At 41.2% G+C, this 19,422-nt stretch overlaps 1 protein-coding gene across 2 annotated transcripts in view; it reads left to right on the top strand.

Moving 5' to 3' along the window:
• SLC38A1 (solute carrier family 38 member 1) overlaps positions 1-12,474 on the top strand; it is a 78,600-nt gene extending 66,126 nt beyond the window's left edge. Inside the window, exons 13-18 of one of the 2 annotated variants that reach the window (XR_011464221.1) lie at positions 617-717; positions 3,100-3,218; positions 3,774-3,915; positions 4,007-4,104; positions 5,834-7,033; positions 7,373-12,474. Coding sequence is in view for 1 of the 2 variants with exons in the window: in XM_070370667.1 (XP_070226768.1) it covers positions 617-717; positions 3,100-3,218; positions 3,774-3,915; positions 4,007-4,104; positions 5,834-5,935 (562 nt within the window). In the remaining variant the exon portion in view is untranslated. Of the gene's footprint in view, positions 1-616; positions 718-3,099; positions 3,219-3,773; positions 3,916-4,006; positions 4,105-5,833 lie in introns of both variants that reach the window. The other variant, XM_070370667.1, reaches the window with a different exon arrangement.
• Positions 12,475-19,422: the final 6,948 nt, after the last annotated feature.

The following is a 19,422-nucleotide window of genomic DNA, read 5'->3' as shown; positions in this document are numbered from 1 at the left end:
GGCTTCTCTGTCTATGGGATTTTCCAGACAAGAATACTGGAGCGGGTGGCCATGCCCTCCTCCAGGGGATCTTCCCGACCCAGGGATGGAACCAGTATCTCCTGCATTGCAGGTGAATTCTTTACCCACTGAGCCACCTGGGAAACCCTCCCTGAGGCTATTCAATGGGAAAATCAGACCTTAAATAGCAGCTTTAGTGACAGAACTCCCAGTCAAATTCTAGCTCAGTGCCTGATCTCTGGAGCCAAGGAAACAGCATTGGAACTTATTCTGCCTTTTTCCTGTGCGTCCTGAGTGTGGAGATAGTATCAAACAAATGTTAAAAAAACACTCTCTGCCCTTCAGGTGAGAACTCAATATTCTTCCAAAAGAATGAGGAAGAACATTCAAGGCATTGTTTGTTCCATGGCTCTTTCTCTCTCAATACCCAATCAGTGTAAAGAAAGTTATTGGAAACTGGCATATTTGCTGTAATTACTGGGGGTAATTATAGCAGCTCAAGTCAGCCCAAGCCTGTTAGAAAGAAAGTTAAGTTCCATTCTTCAGGGTTAATATTTGTGTTTACATTCAATAACATGGTTTTTAATTTTTCAAATTTCTTTTTCTTTGTTTTTAGTCGATCACAGAAAAAGATGCAGATGGTTTCAAATATCTCCTTTTTCGCCATGTTTGTTATGTATTTCTTGACTGCCATTTTTGGCTACTTGACATTCTATGGTAAGTACCTTCTGTCAGTACCTAAATATAGGTATTAGTAAGTAAATTAGTAAAAATCAGTATCAAAATATGTACTGATATTTCAATGTGATAACCCCCAAAAGCAACAAATCTATCCATTGATTTTACTGATCTTTTCTTCTGCTTAAAGCAAATGGCTATGGTTCCTTTACATATTCATGCTGACTATGCAGTAGAATAATTACCATAATTTTTTCTCCTAATACTGTCCTTAAAAAAAATGCATTTTATAAGCATGTCACCTTTACTAAGGAAGGTTTAGAACTGTATCAGTGAAGGCTTTCCTAATTGCTGTTGTGAACTGGGTCATTTTCCATTAATAGAAAAGAGAGACAGAGATAGATTTGGAAAGTGAGAAGGAGTAGAGTGCTACACTCATGACACTGTGCGTTAATTAATAATAAAACACCTGATTGTTCAGCAGCAGGTGGAGCTTTGCTTTAATATGAAGCAATGACAGAGTTAAATGAAATCTGAAAAAGAACAAAGTTTCATTTGTAACTTTTATTGACCCTGTATGAATAGTCTACCTTACTGCTCCTTCATCCTCTTCTATTCCAATCATCCTGCAATTTTATTTAACATCTTTCATTATCATTACAGTTTGGGAGCTGTTTTAAATTTGAATACGTAAATTTCACATTACATTCTCTATGAAATAACATTTCTTGGGGGCACTTTTTTTCATAAACACAAATGTCTCAAAATTTAAACACATTTGAGATGATTAATTCGGCCTGGAAAGGCTTCCCTGATTATACAGTTGTATTATTACCATTACCACAAGCCTCACAGCTTGTGAGACCGTAGTTCCCCCACCAGAGATTGAACCCAGCCTTTGGTAGTGAAAGCACTGACTCCTAACCACTGGACCTTCAGGGAATTCCCTAATTACCATTTTCACAAGCAATGGAGAAGAGCATTGTCTAATGAATCCATAAATACCACATTTAATTTCTGCATAAGGACGGTGTTCTCAAGTTTCCTGAAGAGTTGCAGGGCTTGGGGGTGGGTAAAGGGAGGGAAAGAGAGAGAGAGCCTAATATTAGTTGACTGGTCTCACTGTTGCCTTGTTTAAGCTATGATTTTTTTGTGGCAAATCCATTTTTTTCCCACATAGAATAGAATATCAAAACCTTTCAATACTCTTGCTGCTGCTGATGCTGCTGCTAAGTCGCTTCAGTCGTGTCCGACTCTGTGCGACCCCAGAGACGGCAGCGAGAAAAAAAGCTCAGCTACTTTTAGATGGTTATGAATTTTGAATCAAGGAAATTAGAACTAAGGAGATTTTTATTATAATCTAGGATCCTTTTTCTAAAATTGAGACCTATCTCTGGCCCAGACTGTTAAATGGAACTGGAATTCCACACCCTGAACCTTGAGATGGGAAGGGAACTATCTCTTGTCAAAGGAGTGGATTTTTGAGTTGGAGACAAAATGGCAGAGTAGAAGGACCTTGAGCTTAGCTCCTCTCCAGAGCACATCCAAATTACAACTAACTGCTGTATAGTCATTGATTAAAAAAAAACAGGAGTGGGCCTTCCTCGGTGGTCCAGTGGCTAAGACTCCATGCTCCCAATGAAGGGGGCCTGGGTTTGATCCCTGGTCTGGGAACTAAGTCCCACATGCCACAACTAAAGATTCTACACACAGCAACTAAGACCTGACATAGTCAAATAAATAAATAAAAATAAATATTTAAAAAACAGCAATTATTCTTTAAAAAAGGGCAGGAGTGAGCTTTTTCTTGCTCAGTGACTGCTTTTCTAGCTTTGCTTGTCTTTGAAGTGACACTTTCTAAAGTTCAGTGTTAAGAAAAAGTTCAAAGTGGTATATAAGCTTTATGAGGAAAATGTATCTGGAAGAGGAGAATGCGTTCCTTGCAGCAGTGAAGTTCCATGGGCACTTCTGCTTGGACGTTGAGTGATAACAGAAGTCTTTGAAAGAGGCTGGAGGTGGCCTGCAGCCCACTCAGCGAGACTGAGGCTGATGGGCATTGTTGGATGAGTGGCACCAAGTTGAAGAGAATCTAGATGAAGAAGGGCTTTGTGTTTCAGCCATATGGTATGCCTAACCTCAGCTCACTCCTAGGTTTAGTTTAGTGTAAATTACACTCTGTGTAATTTCTGGTGATTACTCTTACACTCCTTTTTGCTGCAGGTATGGACAGGTGGGGCATGTCTCACATGGGGGACTTTGCTCTCCAACTTTATAAATTGTTGAATAGACACTTCAGTTCCCAGAGCATTGCTTTCCTTGCCTTCTTTAGTTTACAGATCCTTTGTGGTTCAGGAAACCCATCACTCCATGATAATTCTTTTGTCTTGTTTTAATGCCTTTTCACATTCCGCCTCATTTTAGAAAGCGTGCAGTCCGACCTCCTCCACAAGTACCAGAGCAAGAACGACATCCTTATCCTGACGGTACGGCTGGCAGTCATCATGGCCGTCATCCTCACCGTGCCTGTGTTATTTTTCACGGTGAGTAAAAGGCCTCAGTGCAGCCTGACTAAAAGCTGAGGGCTCCTCATCTGTGCTGCCTTCAGGAGCCACTTGCAGATCAAGGCTGCTGTGGGGAATTCCTGCATCATTGAAACTGCCTCAGGGAAGGATCTCAAAGGTCTTTGGAAAGAAAGTGGTATCGGTGAGTTAGGGTAGCTTTCTGACGGATGAGTCAGTTCTGATTAGTCTATCCCTCTTCCTTACAGAGAAATGTAGGTAGACTATTTGACTCCCAGTCATCCAAGACAGGGCAATATAGAAGGACCAGAAGAGAGTGCTCAGTCACAGATTAAATAGAAACTGTCCCCCACCCCCCGCCCCCTGCAAAAGAAAACTACCTACTCATAAAGAAAAGGACTTTCCATCTTATGTCCAGCCCCCTGGTTTGTCAGACGTTTAAGCCATCTATAAACTCATGAGGTGTGGACTGACCATGTCCAAATGCCTACGCCCCAATCCGTCCATAACTGATGAGAAACACGAAAGGCATCAAGCTGGAGGCATGACAGGACCTTTTGCTTTCTTTTTCTGCAGGTTCGATCTTCTTTATTTGAACTGGCTAAGAAAACAAAGTTTAATTTATGTCGTCATGTCTTGGTGACCATCCTACTCCTGGTTATTATCAACTTGTTGGTGATCTTCATACCCTCCATGAAGGATATTTTTGGAGTCGTTGGTATGGCTTTCTGACCTGCTGCTTATTCTATGATAGCTGTTTAGAAAGTTAAACTTTCACAATGATAACCTCGATTTTTCTTATTTTCCAGGCGTTACATCTGCTAATATGCTTATTTTCATTCTTCCTTCATCTCTTTATTTAAAAATCACAAGCCAAGATGGAGACAAGGGAACTCAACAAATTTGGGTATGTCTCATGCCAGCCACTCTCATTTTTCTGGTTTGTTTTTCATTGAACTATGCCAGGTAAATAGTCCATCTCCATCATCTAGTACTTACAGTGACCTCAGAAGGAGGCAACCATACTAGTGTTTGCCCATTTGGGAGATTTAAAATGTCATATCAGGATCTTCTCCATTCCCTCAAAACATCTTCAGGTTCTGCTCCTTCTCCTTTTGTGTCAGAGTGGCCAGCCAAGAAATTAGACATTGATCATCCTGTGTCTCTCCAGGGTGATGCCTTGTCATTAGCAAGATCTGAAGTGGAAAGGGACTCAAAAATTTTCTGCAGTCCACTGTTTCTGTATAGTCCCTGGTCCTGTAACTCCATCCTTCAGCCCAGGGAACCTGCAGTGCCTTAATTGAAACAGCTGAGTTAGCATTGAGTCTTTTTATAATTTGACAGAAATGCTTTGGAGCAACAGACCTGGATTCAGAAACTACCTTTCTATATTGGAATTCTTGTTTCCAGGTCTGGTGAAGTTCAAGGGCATCTTGAAGGTGGTGCACTTGGAGACAGTGAGGGAAGCAGGGGTGAAGTGGCTGCTACATGAGTACCTTCTGGAGCACCATTATGTTTGGCCTCGGAGAAGGCTTCTCAGCCGCCCTCCCAGATAGTGTGAGCACTCCAATCACAAACGTTACCTGAGTCAGCAGACCCCAGTGAGGGGTGTAGGCACGGGGGAACATCCCTGTGTATTTAGAGGAAGCATCGTTGATGCCACCGGAGCATCTGCTTCCCCAAAAGGACTATCTCTAAAGCCGTAAATCTCAAATCCTTCTAAATCTGACCAGTGGGGGCTTCATGAGGATAGAGAGGAAGGAGCCGTCTTCTGGTCCTGAACTTTTGTTTTTTGGGGAGGTTTTTGACTAAATTTTGGCAGTTAGCTTAAGATTCAATCTGACAGTGGTGGAGACCTACTGATCACCAATCTCTGGGCCTCTCCAACCTTGCTCCTGTTATAAAACCACTGGGAGGATCTACCAAATAGCATTAAACAAGAGATCCAGTCTATGTAGGGGCTCACTGGGAGTTACACCAGACCGCTGATGGTGAGCCTGGATGCAACCCTCTCAACCCTACTCTCCACCCCCTCCCCTTCCCATAACTCTGTCTCCTCCTCCAGACTCCAGTCTAGCCCGCCCTGGCTGTCTTGACACTTCATCCTTCTCCATGAATTTCAGCTCTCATTGGAAACTCTGAACACCAAACAATTTAAAAGCTTGTGTTCTCCAGATTTTAGATTTAGTAATCTGCCCCCTGGGCCTTCATCAACCCTTGAAAGCACTTAATTTTGTATACTCATTTCCTGTCTCACTTGATCAAATCTACTCTGCTTTTAGATATCCTTTTAACACTTTTTCAAACAGAAATGTTTACCTGCCAGTGATAAACTAGGCTGGCTGATGACATGACCTGTATGTTGTCGAAGGATGATCTTTTTCCTTCGTTCCATGAAGTCAAAGAGCAGAATACAGAGGATGGTTGTGCACAGCTAGTTTTTCTTAGTTGCCCATCCTTGGAGAATCAGGTACACACAACTTTAGAAAGAATCTCACAGTTCAGTAATAGATGTAACCAACCAAATAAAATATGAGGGGACATGAAAAGAGAGGGAAATCATTTTTGTTTTTCCCGGGTATACATGGGAAATGTTTGCTTCCCTGAAAATAACCCTTGCCTTTCTGTTACTCCAGGCTGCCCTTTTCTTGGGTCTGGGAGTGTTGTTTTCCCTGGTAAGCATTCCCTTGGTCATCTACGACTGGGCCTACTCATCAAGTGGTGACGAAGGCCACTGAGACCAGCTGAGAAAAGCAGTCAAGTTATCACGCATCAGCAACCCTTCATCACTTCCTCTGCAAGTTTACAGAAGCAAACAGAAATTTACAAGATACACAATGAAATAATACTTTGGTAGCAAAACAAGAGACCTGTTTCTATCATGGTTCATCCTTCTCCAGGATTGGGGATCAATTTTAAGATTGTCGATTTTTTTGGTTCCAAATTTCATGCAATCATATTTTCCAGTACTTTTCACAGTTGATTGTTTTTCACTCTACTAACTCTATTTTTTTGTGATTTCATCATCTTAGAACTCTGAAGACGTGATCATCCATCATGTTTATTTATTGTACATCCAGATTCTGAAATAATTTTCCTACTGATGTTCAGCTTATATCTGTATCTTTTTAGCAGAGAAAAGAATCTTGAATTGTATATATTTATTTTGCTTTACAGAAAAAAATGGTTTCGTAAATAATTTGCCTATTTTGGTTAAAATAGCACATAGGGATAATCAGATGAGAGTCACAGGGCACATACCCTTGTTGGATCAGAGAATGCCCAATATTTGAGGCAGTTCTGATCACCTGGCAGGCGAGCTTCAGCAGCTCATGGCCTCGCTGGCATTCCATCCACTCTGTGCAGAGACCTTCTCTGGTGAGTGTTCTCAGCTCAGAAAGGGGTGGGAATGATTCTTACCTTGGTAAATATACTGAACTACACATCTGGGTTATCTAGCAAATGAAGTTTTGTTTCCCTCTTTGTGTCAAAGTTACTCTATATAATCTGAGTCAGCCTTTGTTGGGGAAGACCCACGACACCTTTATAACAAATTGAGAAACAAAAGTCCTACAAAAAGATTGTCCAAAATGTATGAGGAAATATTTTTCAGATGCAGATAACCTTCAGCCCAACATCTGTATTGTTGAAGGGGGAAAAACATTGTCTTAAATTATAAACCCAGCAGCTTCTACTCATGTCCATCAGCTTTTTGCACAGAAAATCATGTGTATCTAACCAAGGATGATCTAGGGAAAGTAAGTCCTGTTTTATATTAGGTACTTTAGGGGGGTCTTTAAAAAATTTGTTTTATATCTATGAAAGTGAAAGTGTTAGTTGCTCAATTGTGTCCACCTCTTTGCAACCTCATGAACTGTAGCCTGCCAGGCTCCTTTGTTCATGGACTTCTCCAGGCAAGAAGACTGGAGTGGGTAGCCATTCCCTTCTCTAGGGGATCTTCCCGACCCAGGGATCGAACTGGTGTCTCCTGCATTGCAGGCAGATTCCTTACTGTCTGAGCCACCAAGGGAACCCAATCTGCCTGCAGTGCAGAAGACCCTGGTTCCATCTCTGGGTTGGGACGATCCCCTGGAGAAGGGAATGGCTACCCACTCCAGTATTCTTGCCTGGAGAAGTCCATGGACAGAGGAGTCGGGTGGACTATAGTCCATGAGGTTGCAAAGAGGTGAACACAACTGAGTGACTAACACTTTGTATCTATAAATTTAGGTTATTGCAAATACAAGATTTTTGTACCTTAAATAAGCCTCATTCCTATTTCTTCTCTACTAGCCATCCATCCAGTCTTGAAAAAAGAGCCTTCAGAGATGATTTTGAGGACAGCGTGTGATGAAAGCACTGTGTACCTTTCTCCCCCAAGATGGGGACTTTGGTGGCAGTGCTATCCCTCTCCTCATCCCTGGTCAAGGGTGGGCTGTCATTGCCCACTGATGTGACCCACATAGGGGACAGAGTTGCTGACACTCTTACCCCAGCCCCTCTCCTAAAAGCCAGTGAAGGAAATTCCCGAGAGACTGTAAAAGCAGAGAAGTATGGGGCACGGTAGCTTGAAAAGGCACTGGGGACAGGATAGAAACCCAGTACCACGTTCCCCCTGTGCTGGGCTATCGCCTGTGCGTGGATTGTCTGTATCACACAATGAGAAGCATGTGACCCTGTGAGCTAGTCTCTTGAAACAGGGCTTGTGTTATATCTACATCCTGGTTGAATTCAACAAACACATCAATTCACTGAACAGATTTCTTATCCAGAGATAAGTAGCCTCTAACCATAGGCTCTTGGCAGAGTTTTGAGGCACTTAACTCTGGGCTCTGTTCCTCCCGCACTGAGATCCCTGGAGCCTCCATATTTACCAGGAGTAACACGGAACTGCCCCCTCCCCTTTACAGACTAATATCCCATACAGAAAGCAAGCATCAGGATCATTCCTGACCCTCTTGGGGGAAAAGGAAAGATTATTTTCTGCCTGTCTTAGTAGTATCATCATAGGTTCTAATGTCATGCTCCAGAATTACATCCACAGAGATTAGAGTTCAGGTATTTAGAAATGAGTACCTACCTATGTATAAATTCCTAACCCAGTGAAACCCACAGCCATTTCTGTCCTTCTCAGCAGTCTTCCATAGATAAGCAGAAGAGAAACTCAACCAAACAAGATGCCTGGCCCTTGGAGCTTGTCCGGGGACACCCAATCATGTAATAGCTAGATAGTGGATGACCCTCCATTAAAAAAATACAAATTTCATTTGCAAGCTATATTAGGCTACTTCCCATTTTCTTCATTAACTTATAAAAATTCACTTTCTGCCCATACAGTTTAGAAGATTATCATTAGCTCTTGGGATGTATAGTGATATTTTTGGATCTTTGGAATTTATGTGTCAGAACAGGGGATTTTTTAAATTATTTAAAATATGCTTATTTAGAGGAGGCTTGGGATGTGTAATGATATTTTTGGATGTCTGGATTTTATGTGTCAGAATGGGATTTTTTTTTATTACTTAAAATATGCTTAGAGGAGGCACTTGTTGATGTCTGCACTACTACAGGGTTTTAAAACCTTTGTACGTTTATTTAAGTTTATTGTTGACTGAATATAATAGACCCTACTGTAATTTGTCAGTGATTAATTTCATCATTTGCAGTCCATGGGGTCGCTAAGAGTCGGATATGACTGAGCGACTTCACTTTCACTTTTCACTTTCCTGCATTGGAGAAGGAAGTGGCAACCCACTCCAGTGTTCTTGCCTGGAGAATCCCAGAGACGGGGGAGCCTGGTGGGCTGCCGTCTCTGGGATCGCACAGAGTCGGACACGACTGAAGCGACTTAGCAGCAGCAGCAGCAGCTGTAAAGTGTACTGTTCTTATTCTTCTTGTTCAGAGTAGTGAACCCGTAGCCAAAAATACATGTACCACAGATGTTAGGTAGAATTTAAATCACACAGTCAAGTGCTGTACAAGTTTTTCTGCTATGTGAGTAGACTAACGAATTTGATACCTTAAGCCTTTGGGAGCAGCACGCTTTCCTTGGGTAGATGGGATCTCAGCACCAGTGAACAGTGCTAGGTTCATGCTTTGGGGCATGAACTGTTCTCTAGTTGTAAGAACATAGCACACTGCAAATCCCTAATTTCCTTCATGTTACTTACTGGAAGTGAGGACAGCAGCATATGTACAGGAAAGAAATTTAGTCTTGTTCATCATAGGCAGTCCCCAATTTATAAGCTAGTGCAGAACCCCAACTTATAGGCAGAGCATAGTGCAGAACTGTCGGTTGGTTGTTTGCAACCTGGAATGTATTTTCCTTCAGAAACCAAGTTATACATAATGGTTAGGCCCCCAGACCAACTAGAAAAGATGATCTAAACTCATAGTTCAGCTGAAATAGGGTACTATATTAACAAGATTGCTAAAGAATCTAAGCAATGAATATGATTTTGTTTCTAGCAGATGTTTGCTCAGAGTTGCCGAGAATCCATCCCTCATGTTGTTAGTGGAATCTGGATCAACCACTCCAATCTCACACTGCCTGCTGGGTGGTGGCACCAGAGTAGCCACCAATTAGAAGTGCCCAGAGTGGCCTACAGCTGGGTCCCCAGCAAAGGAAGGGGACCAGGTCCAGGGCAACCAGAGACCTCATAGGAGGAAGAGGGTTAAGAAGGATGAGGGGTCCTCTGATGGGCCATACATCACCAGGGACATTCTCCGCTGCTACCCCTTCTTTTCTCTGGAGGCTCAGGCCTGGCCTGCCTGCTTCTGTTTGTAGGACCTTTTGCTCCTGGAGTTTATCTCCTTCTCTCCCACTACCATAAATGATGTCACTGTGCAGCTTCTCCTGCATGCCAGTCGCTGAAGCCAGCACACAGCACTTTTAATGGATTTAGTGCTAGGAAACCATAGTTTAACTGCCCAATAGTCAAAGAGGGGTAAAAACCTCTCTACCCACTTTTCCTCTTATATTTGCAGACTCTGTTGAGAAAGACATACATGGGTGATGGCCATGGAGTTTGGGGTGGACTAATGGCTGTGATAAGGTGTCATGGTATTTCAGAGGACACCTCAGACAGTCACCCCAGAATTAGCTTCTTTCTAGAGTTGGATTCAAGCCTCCAAGTCAGTGTTCCTCAAAGTGGGGATCCCCAGATCAGCAGCATCAGCATCACCTGGGAACTCGATGGGGTGCATGTACTCAGGCCTCAGCCCAGACCAAATAAGATCAGAAACTTTGGGGGTGGAGGTCCAGCAAACTGTATTTTATAATCACTCCCAGTGATCTTGGCACAGGTCAAGTTAGAGACCCACATTGAGCCAATTCATCTCACCTTTTTCTCCCCAGTAGTCCTATCTGTCATTCTCAGACAGTGGTTCCTGGGACTTGAGGGATAAGAGTGGGAACCAGGACTTAGGGAGGGGAGAAATGCAGCCCCCTTCCTACTGGAAATGCTGGTACAGGTGCATCATTGCAAATAAGGCTGCCTGCACGTGGCCTGAGACACAGTAAGGTTAGAGTTTTGGCAGCTGTGAAGAAATGAAAATGAGGTGTTTCGTTTTTTTTTTTTTAAAGCAATTAAAATATCTACCTTTTGTTAGAGGAAATACTGAATTTAGGTCAGAAGTTTCTCTAGAATGTTTGGGTTCGTCATGTGATGATCAATCCTATCCTCCCTTTAAAGGGAGTTCTCTGCTGAGAGAGGCTACAGAAAAGCCTTTGAAAAGGTTAGTGCTCCACTCTTTCAGCAGATCAGAGTGCTGGATGGCACATCTTGTTGGGTTGGGGGTGGGGAGGAGATCGGTGAAATGATCAGGTATTTGATTTTATGCCTTTAGTGCAAAAGCCATCAGTTTCCCTCTGTTTTTCAATGTAAGTTGGCTTGAGGCTTAGGATGTAAACCTTAAGAATATAATTCCTGCATTCTAGTTCATGGTAAACTTCTATCCACTTTCAAATTAAAGACTGAGATTTTATCATTTGAGGATGTTAATGTTTTCCTTAGAAATGGCAAATCTGAGAATCTTTTAGCAACACCATTCCTGTAAAATACAGTGAATTATTTATAATGATCTAAGGTTTTCAGATACAAATTTGGGGACGGGGTGGCTAACAACTGAAAGATACCACTAAATCTTAAAGGAAAAGTTATTGAAAAGCATGTAAAATTCACAGGGCTCAGACCTCCTTCTTTAGAGTTTTCTGTAAGGAAGGACTGTGAAGCTGGGCCTATATGCATACAGGCTTGAATTCGTGTTTTTTAAAGGAAGAATCTATGCAGTTGAGGCTTATTGTAGGAAATACTTCATTTGTATGTAAATACATTGTAAATAAATAGGAGGCTGTATATTTTTGAAGTTGTTGATCCACATTGAAATAGAAGTTGCTAGTATCTGCATATCAAGAATAAATGTCTTCATTGATACTAGTGGTTTTGTTTGGGAATTAGAAAAATTTACATTCTCTCCCAGGTAACATAGTTCTCTTAATGTAAACTTGGAACCTACAAATCTTACTTGTTTAGAGAGAGAAATGTCTGAGAAATAGTTAACGTTGATTTCTTATACTGGTATTAAGATTAATTATTTCAAAGCTAGTCCTCTGAGCTACAAATAAAAAGGAACATTTTAGACCCAAATTATTGCCGTATAGAAATAGAATACCCAAAATAACAAGTTGTTTCTTTGCAATACTGTTTCACTGTTAACACTGATACTACTACACAGTATTTATGAAAACAGATGTTGGGGAGGAGGAATTTTTTTTTTTTTTCCAAAATTGAATTTCTGTTTCCCAAACTTTGGTCCCTTTGAAAGGGAAAGAGCTGAATATTAGACCTGAATATTAACTGTGAGCACAAATTTGAAAGAAAGAAGAAAAGAACTATTATTTATCAAGCTTTTGAAAGTCTTGCATGTTTGCCTTTCAGTGTCCACGCCAACATAGGATGTCTTAAGTAATTTTTTTTTTCCCAAAAGACTTGAGTCTTGATCGCTGGTATGTAATCTACTCTCTAGAGTTCAGTGTATTCTAGACTTCATCTACCTGTAGCACACCACTGGTGTACTAATGTAAAACCTTGTCAGTGAGTTTCAGATGGATGATTTAAGTGAGTCACATGTCACAAAACTTTGTAATTCATGGTTGATTAAACACAGTTTTGTTTTTTCCCCCCAGGATGTGGTGTAAATAAAGACATGTAAGAAGTTCTATTGTATAACTTCTCTGTTAACATAGTTTTTAAACATTAAAATGTGGAATAAAGCATTTATGAATTTTTGTGTTCATTCTTCTAAGGTACAATACTGAGGTGGCTCAATGGCTAAGAATCTGCCTGCAATGCGGGAGACACGGGTTCGATCCCTAGGTTGGGAAGATCCCCTGGAGGAGGAAATGGTAATCCCCTCCAGTATTCTTGCCTGGATAATCCCATGGACAGAGGAGCCTGATGGGGAGCCATGGGGTTGCAAAGAGTTGGACCTGAGTGACTGAACACGCACACACACACACTAACTAAAAGGGCCTGGGGGTAATTGGGTTCTTGCTACACTCACTAGTTGGGATTGTTGGAGACAGATTGGCCACACTTGTCAGTGTTTTGGGACACTGAGAGTTCATGGAACCTTATATTCAAGTGTCCAAACTTTAAAAAATGCTTCCAGTTCTACTAGTAAGCAGAAATGCATGTTTGTTTATGGCTTTAAAAATAATCTTGTTCCTGTGACAATGTTATTCCAACCAACTGAGTTATTTACAGAAAATTGAGCATGTAATAGTTCTTCATTACTGATCGGGACATAGACTTGGATTACTGTGATATTGAATGGTTTGCCTTGGAAATGAACAGAGATCGTTCTGTTGTTTTTGAGATTGCACCCAACAACTGCATTTCGGACTCTTTTGTTGACTATGAGGGCTACTCCATTTCTTCTAAGGGATTCTTGCCCACAGTAGTAGATATAATGGTCATATGAGTTAAATTCACCCATTCCAGTCCATTTTAGTTCACTGATTCCTAAAATGTTGATGTTCACTCTTGCTATCTCCTGTTTGACCACTTCCAATTTATCTTGATTCATGGATCTAACATTCCAGGTTTCTATGCAGTGTTGTTCTTTACAGCATCCACTTTGCTTCCATCACCAGTCACATCCACATCTGGGCATTGTTTTTGCTTTGGCTCCATCTCTTTATTCTTTCTGGACTTAGTTCTCCACTAGCATATTGGACACCTACCAACCTGGGGAGTTCAACTTTCAGTGTCATAATTTTTGCATTTTTCATACAGTTCATGGGGTTCTCCAGGCAAGAATACTAAAGTGGTTTGCCATTCCCTTCTCCAGTAGACCACGTTTGGTCAAAAAACTAAGATCCTGGCATCCAGTCCCATCACTTCATGGCAAATAGATGGGGAAACAATGGAAACAGCGAGAGACTTTATTTTCAGTTTCAGTTCAGTTGAGTCGCTCAGTTGTGTCCGACTCTTTGTGACCCCATGAACCACAGCAGCCAGGCCTCCCTGTCCATCACCAACTCCCAGAGTCCACCCAAACCCATGTCCATTGAGTCAGTGATACTATCCAACCATCTCATCCTCTGATGTCCCCTTCTCCTCCTGCCCTCAATTTTTCCCAGCATCAGTCTTTTCAAATGAGTCAGCTCTTTGCATCAGGTGGCCAAAGTATTGGAGTTCCAGCTTCAACATCAGTCCTTCCAACAAACACCCAGGACTGATCTCCTTTGTCCAAGGGACTCTCAAGATTCTTCTCCAGTACCACAGTTCAAAAGCATCAATTCTTCTGTGCTCAGCTTTCTTCACAGTCCAACTCTCACATCCATACATTACCACTGGAAAAACCATAGCCTTGACTAGACAGACCTTTGTTGGCAAAGTAATGTCTCTGCTTTTTAATATGCTGTCTAGGTTGGTCATAGCTTTCCTTCCAAGGAGCACACGTCTTTTAATTTCATGGCTGCAGTCACCATCTGCAGTGATTTTGGAGCCCGAAAAAATAAAGTCAGCCACCGTTTCCACTGTTTCCCCATCTATTTGCCATGAAGTGATGGGACCAGATGCCATGATTTTAGTTTTCTGAATGTTGAGTTTTAAGCCAACTTTTTCACTCTCCTCTTTCACTTTCATCAAGAGGCTCTTTAGTTCTTCTTCACTTTCTGCCATAAGGGTGGTGTCATCTGCATATCTGAGGTTATTGATATTTCTCCCGGCAATCTTGATTCCAGCTTGTGTTTCTTCCAGCCCAGCGTTTCTCAGGATGTACTCTGCATAGAAGTTAAATAAGCAGAGTGACAATACACAGCCTTGACATACTCCTTTTCCTATTTGGAACCAGTCTGTTGTTCCATGTCCAGTTCTAACTGTTGCTTCCTGACTTTGCACACAGGTTTCTCAAGAGGCAGATCAGGTGGTCTGGTATTCCCATCTCTTTCAGAATTTTCCACAGTTTATTGTGATCCACACAGTCAAAGGCTTTGGCATAGTCAATAAAGCAGAAATAGATGTTTTTCTGGAACTCTCTTGCTTTTTTGATGACCCATTGGACGTTGGCAATTTGATCTCTGGTTCCTCTGCCTTTTCTAAAACCAGCTTGAACATCTAGAAGTTCACAGTTCACGTATTGCTGAAGCCTGGCTTGGAGAATTTTGAGCATTACTTTACTAGCGTGTGAGATGAGTGCAATTGTGTGGTAGTTTGACTATTTTGGGGGGCTCCAAAATCACTGCAGATGGTGACTGCAGCCATGAGATTGAAAGATGCTTGCTCCTTGGAAGAAAGCTATGACCAATCTAGACAGCATATTAAAAAGCAGAAACATTACTTTGCCAACAAAGGTCTGTCTAATCAAGGCTATGGTTTTTCCAGTGGTCATGTATGGATGTGAGAGTTGGACTATTAAGAAAGCTGAATACCAAAGAATTTATGCTTTTGAACTGTGGTGTTGAAGAAGACTCTTGAGAGTCCCTTGGATTGCAAGGAGATCAAATCAGTCAATCCTCAAGGAAATCAGTGCTGAATACTCATTGGAAGGACTTGATGCTAAAGCTGAAACTCCAATATTTGGTCATCTGATGAGAAGAAATGGCTCATTGGAAAAGACCCTGATGCTGGGAAAGATTGAAGGCAGGAGGAGAAGGGGACAACAGAGGATGAGATTTTAGATAGCATCACCGACTGGATGGACATGAGTTTGGGCAAACTCCAGGAGTTGGTGATGGACAGGGAGGCCTGGCGTGCTACAGTCCATAGGGTCACGTGACTGAGTGATGGAACTGAACTGAACAGTTCTTTGTGTACCAGTAAGAACTGGCGCCCCCAAACCTCAGTTCACTGCATTGTTCTAAGATTATTTGTAAAAGCTAAAACTCAGTGATTAAAGACAAATGAGAATTCTAAAAAAAAGAAAAATTCTTCCAATAGGAATCTCTCTGATCTGAAGCATATTACAATTCTCCAATCCTTAATAATCAGAGTAGGTTGAACATAATATTTTCTTCTTAAACTCAAGATCATCTTTATGAGTATCAGTTTCTGTGCCATCTTGTTTGAGGGACTCTAGTCTTTCTCTGCCCACATTGTAACCACTCATAAAATAGGAAATCCTATCAATACTTCCATTTTTCCAGGAACTATTGAAGGGAAAGCTCCTATAGCCTGATTTTTCCCTTGTCCATAATTGGCTCCTCCCCATGATTTTAGGAAAGTTTATCCAACCAAGATGGCAAGATGGCCATAGTCTGATGTCTGCATTTATCTGTGGACAGGGTTAGTGCAGGAACAACCTGCACCTCAAGGTATGACTGGGTGTGAGGCTGCTCTTGACCCTCACTGGGCTGCCCTGGAGATAGCTTATTCTGCAGGGCCACCTTCTTGCCCATGTGGATCTCAAGGTGGAAATTTGGAGCCAGGAGTCCAAGCTGTGGACTCCAACCTAGCTTCATTAGCAAGAAGGCTGATACTTTTATCCTTATGTGCCTCCTGTTTCTGTTTCTTAATCAAAACCCCAGGGATAAAGGGTGTGAGTCATTTCACTTTCAAACTCAAGCAGTTGTAAAAGTGTGTTAGAATTGAGCAGGTTTTGTTATGAATCAAAAGGTCTGGTCCTATTGTACTTTTAATGGCTCTGACTGCTTCCACTACCATTCCATGCTAATGTGTATTCTGCCCTATTTTACATATAATTGTTTGGATTTGGGGAGAATAACCCATAATGAAATAAACTATGGACTTCCAAAATGGAATAAACTATGGACTTACTGATTACCTTGCAACTCAGAAGACCTGCTTGCTTACCTTCTAGATTTATAATTACATTCTGTCTCATTAGCATTGTCTGAGAAGGAGTTGATGAGACCCAAATAACTGAGCCATTTTTTGTATACCAGTGTTTTATCATTCATTATTTCTAATTTTAGACTAATCCAAATTGGCAGGACAATCTGTTCTTCAGTAGTTAGTGCAACATTAAAATAACCTGCCAAATTATCAAAATGCATTATAAAGCAATGGCATTTAAAACGGACTTATGATGTGGAAATAAATAGATCATAATAGAGAACACAAATAACATCAGAAAAGTAGCCTTTCCAAATTAATGGGGAAAATAAGGGATACTCAATAAATGGTGAAAAAAATGACTTAGTTTTATGAAGATAATAAAGCTATATCCTTATATTGCCCCTTATATCTTAAAAAAATGCTCATCTAAAGACTTTAAAACACACAGGTAAATATGTCTTTTTTTTTTTTTTTTTACAAATGTAGTGCTATGATTCTCATATAAACTAGTCAAGTGTCAAAATGTTTATCTAGCTCATTATTAATAAAGGAACAAATAAGATGTTTTAAAATGGTTCCAGGGAGAATTCAAAGAAAAGACACATACATGAGCAACCAGAGATGCTGAAATGAATTTGCTAAAAGATGCAAAACTGGCTCTTTCCCAGGGAGAAATCAATTACATCTCCATCGGACAGAATTCATTTGCTTCTTTGGGCAATAATCATTTTGGTTTCTATCAGCTTTCTACAATTTACAGCATTATGAAACAACTCAAAGACAAAAAAATGAGCAAAATTCATTTGGAATCAGAACTCAGAAGGGACATCTAGTATTACACAGAAAACCTACTAATTTTTTCTACTCCTTTTTAAAACTTCAAATTCTTTCCAATTTTATTAATATCTTTCCCTTTTTTGACCATAAAAGTCTCTAAGATTATTTTTGGTCATTAAAAAAAGATGGCCTCATTCAGTGTGACCTGATAATTCACATAGGTGCAGTGTCAGTTAACCAAGTAGGCTTTCTTGGGGCCTCCCTGGTGGTTCAGTGATAAAGAACATGCCTGCCAATGCAGGAGACTCGGGTTCGATCCCTGGGTCTGAAAGACTCCCCTGGAGGATAAAAATGGCAACCCACTCCAGTATTCTTGCCTCTGAAATCCTATGGACAGAGGAGCCTGTTGGGCTACAGTCCATGGGGTCACAAAAGAGTGGCACATGACTCAGCTACTAAACAACAACAGGCCTTTCTTGGGTTTGTGTTGTACAACCACTGGAGCTCTCAAGTGCACTTTTAAAAGTCTCTATTATTTGCCAGCTCAAGTCTAGGAAGGGCTTCCCTGGTGGCTCTCCTGCAATGCGGGAGACCTGGCTTTGATTCCTGGGTTGGGAAGACCCCCTGGAAAAGGGAATGGCTACCCCCTTCAGTATACTTGCCTGGAGAACTCCATGGACAGAGGAGCCTGGAGGGCTGCAATCCATGGGATCACAAAGAGTTGGACACAACTGAGTGACTTTCACTTTCAAGGCTAGGAAATCAAGCCCAAGAAATTCCACCATACTTTGCCCATGTTGCCTATAAATCTGAATGAATTCCTCTCTATGTGAGTTCCCAAATTTGCTAAGGAGCCTGGTCTTCTAGAAAGTGCCCTTTCTCACAATCTATAAGGATGCTACAAGAACTGGCTTTCCTGGGATGGCTTTGCTGGCACTGGCTTCATAAGTAAAATCAACCTGTGTTCACTAGAGATATTCAATTAAATGAACATCCTTCACAAATACAACATTCCCAGAAATTGATATACAATTTTTTTCAATTATATACTAGTAGAAAGGAAGCTATGCAAATAACTATACATTGCTATGAAGGAGAAAAGAACTTGGAGCTTCTTAATTTATTGATGGTGGGAAAATCAATGAGTTTAACTTCATTTTACAAAAGCAGAGTCTAGTGAATCAATGTAGATTAAAGATAGCTTAAAAAGAAATAGAAATGGCTTCCTTGTTTATCTGGAAAAGAGTATTAAAACAGTCTCAACAGAACCACAGAAAACTTTCCCTCATTAACGCCTTCCATCCTGTGGAATTCTGCTCTGCTGGATCTTGGTTTAAGGTTCTGCTGACATAAACTTACCTGCTTCTGGACTAAAAGGAGTCATGGAAAGTCAGACTCACTTCACAGGTACAGCTTGAAAGTTATCTAAGTAACATCAGCCCAGAAACATGACCCAAAAGTCTATGCTATGAAGTATCAGTAGTTTAATATACTTGGCAAGTCCTTTTCCAATGGGCCTTTTCCAATGACGCAATGGGCCTCTGTGTCTTTGCTTTGTTGTTGCTGTTCAGCCTCCAAGTCGTGTCTGACTCTGCAACCCCATAAACTGCAGCACTCCAGGCTCACCTGTCCTTCACTATCTCCTGGAGTTTGCTCAAAGTCATGTCCATTGAGTCAGTGATGCTATCTAACCATATTATCCTCTGTCGCCTCCTTCTCATTTTGCCCTCAATATTTCCCAGCATTAGAGTCTGTTCAATGAGTTGGCTCTTTGCATCAGGTGGCCAAAGTATTGGAGCTTCAGCATCAGTCCTTTCGATGAATATTCAGGTTGATTTCCTTTAGGATTGACCAGTGTGATCTCCTTGCAGTCCAAGGGACTCTCAAGAGTCTTGTCTAGCACCACAGTTCAAAAGCATCAATTCTTTAGTGCTCAGATTTGTTTATGGTCCAACTCTCACATCCATACATGACTACTGGAAAAACCACTTTGACTATGCAGACCTTTGTCAGCAAAGTGATGTCTCTGCTTTTTAATATACTGTTTAGGTTTGTCAAAGCTTTCCTTTCAAGGAGCAAGTGTCTTTTAATTTCATGGCTGCAGTCACCATCTGCACTGATTTTGTAGCCCAATAAAATATAAC

Source organism: Bos mutus, chromosome 5, assembly GCF_027580195.1.
Source record: "Bos mutus isolate GX-2022 chromosome 5, NWIPB_WYAK_1.1, whole genome shotgun sequence".
NCBI classification, from domain to species: domain Eukaryota; kingdom Metazoa; phylum Chordata; class Mammalia; order Artiodactyla; family Bovidae; genus Bos; species Bos mutus.
The sequence above is the reverse complement of the archived record's forward strand: the minus strand, read 5'-3'. Positions and strand labels throughout refer to the sequence as shown.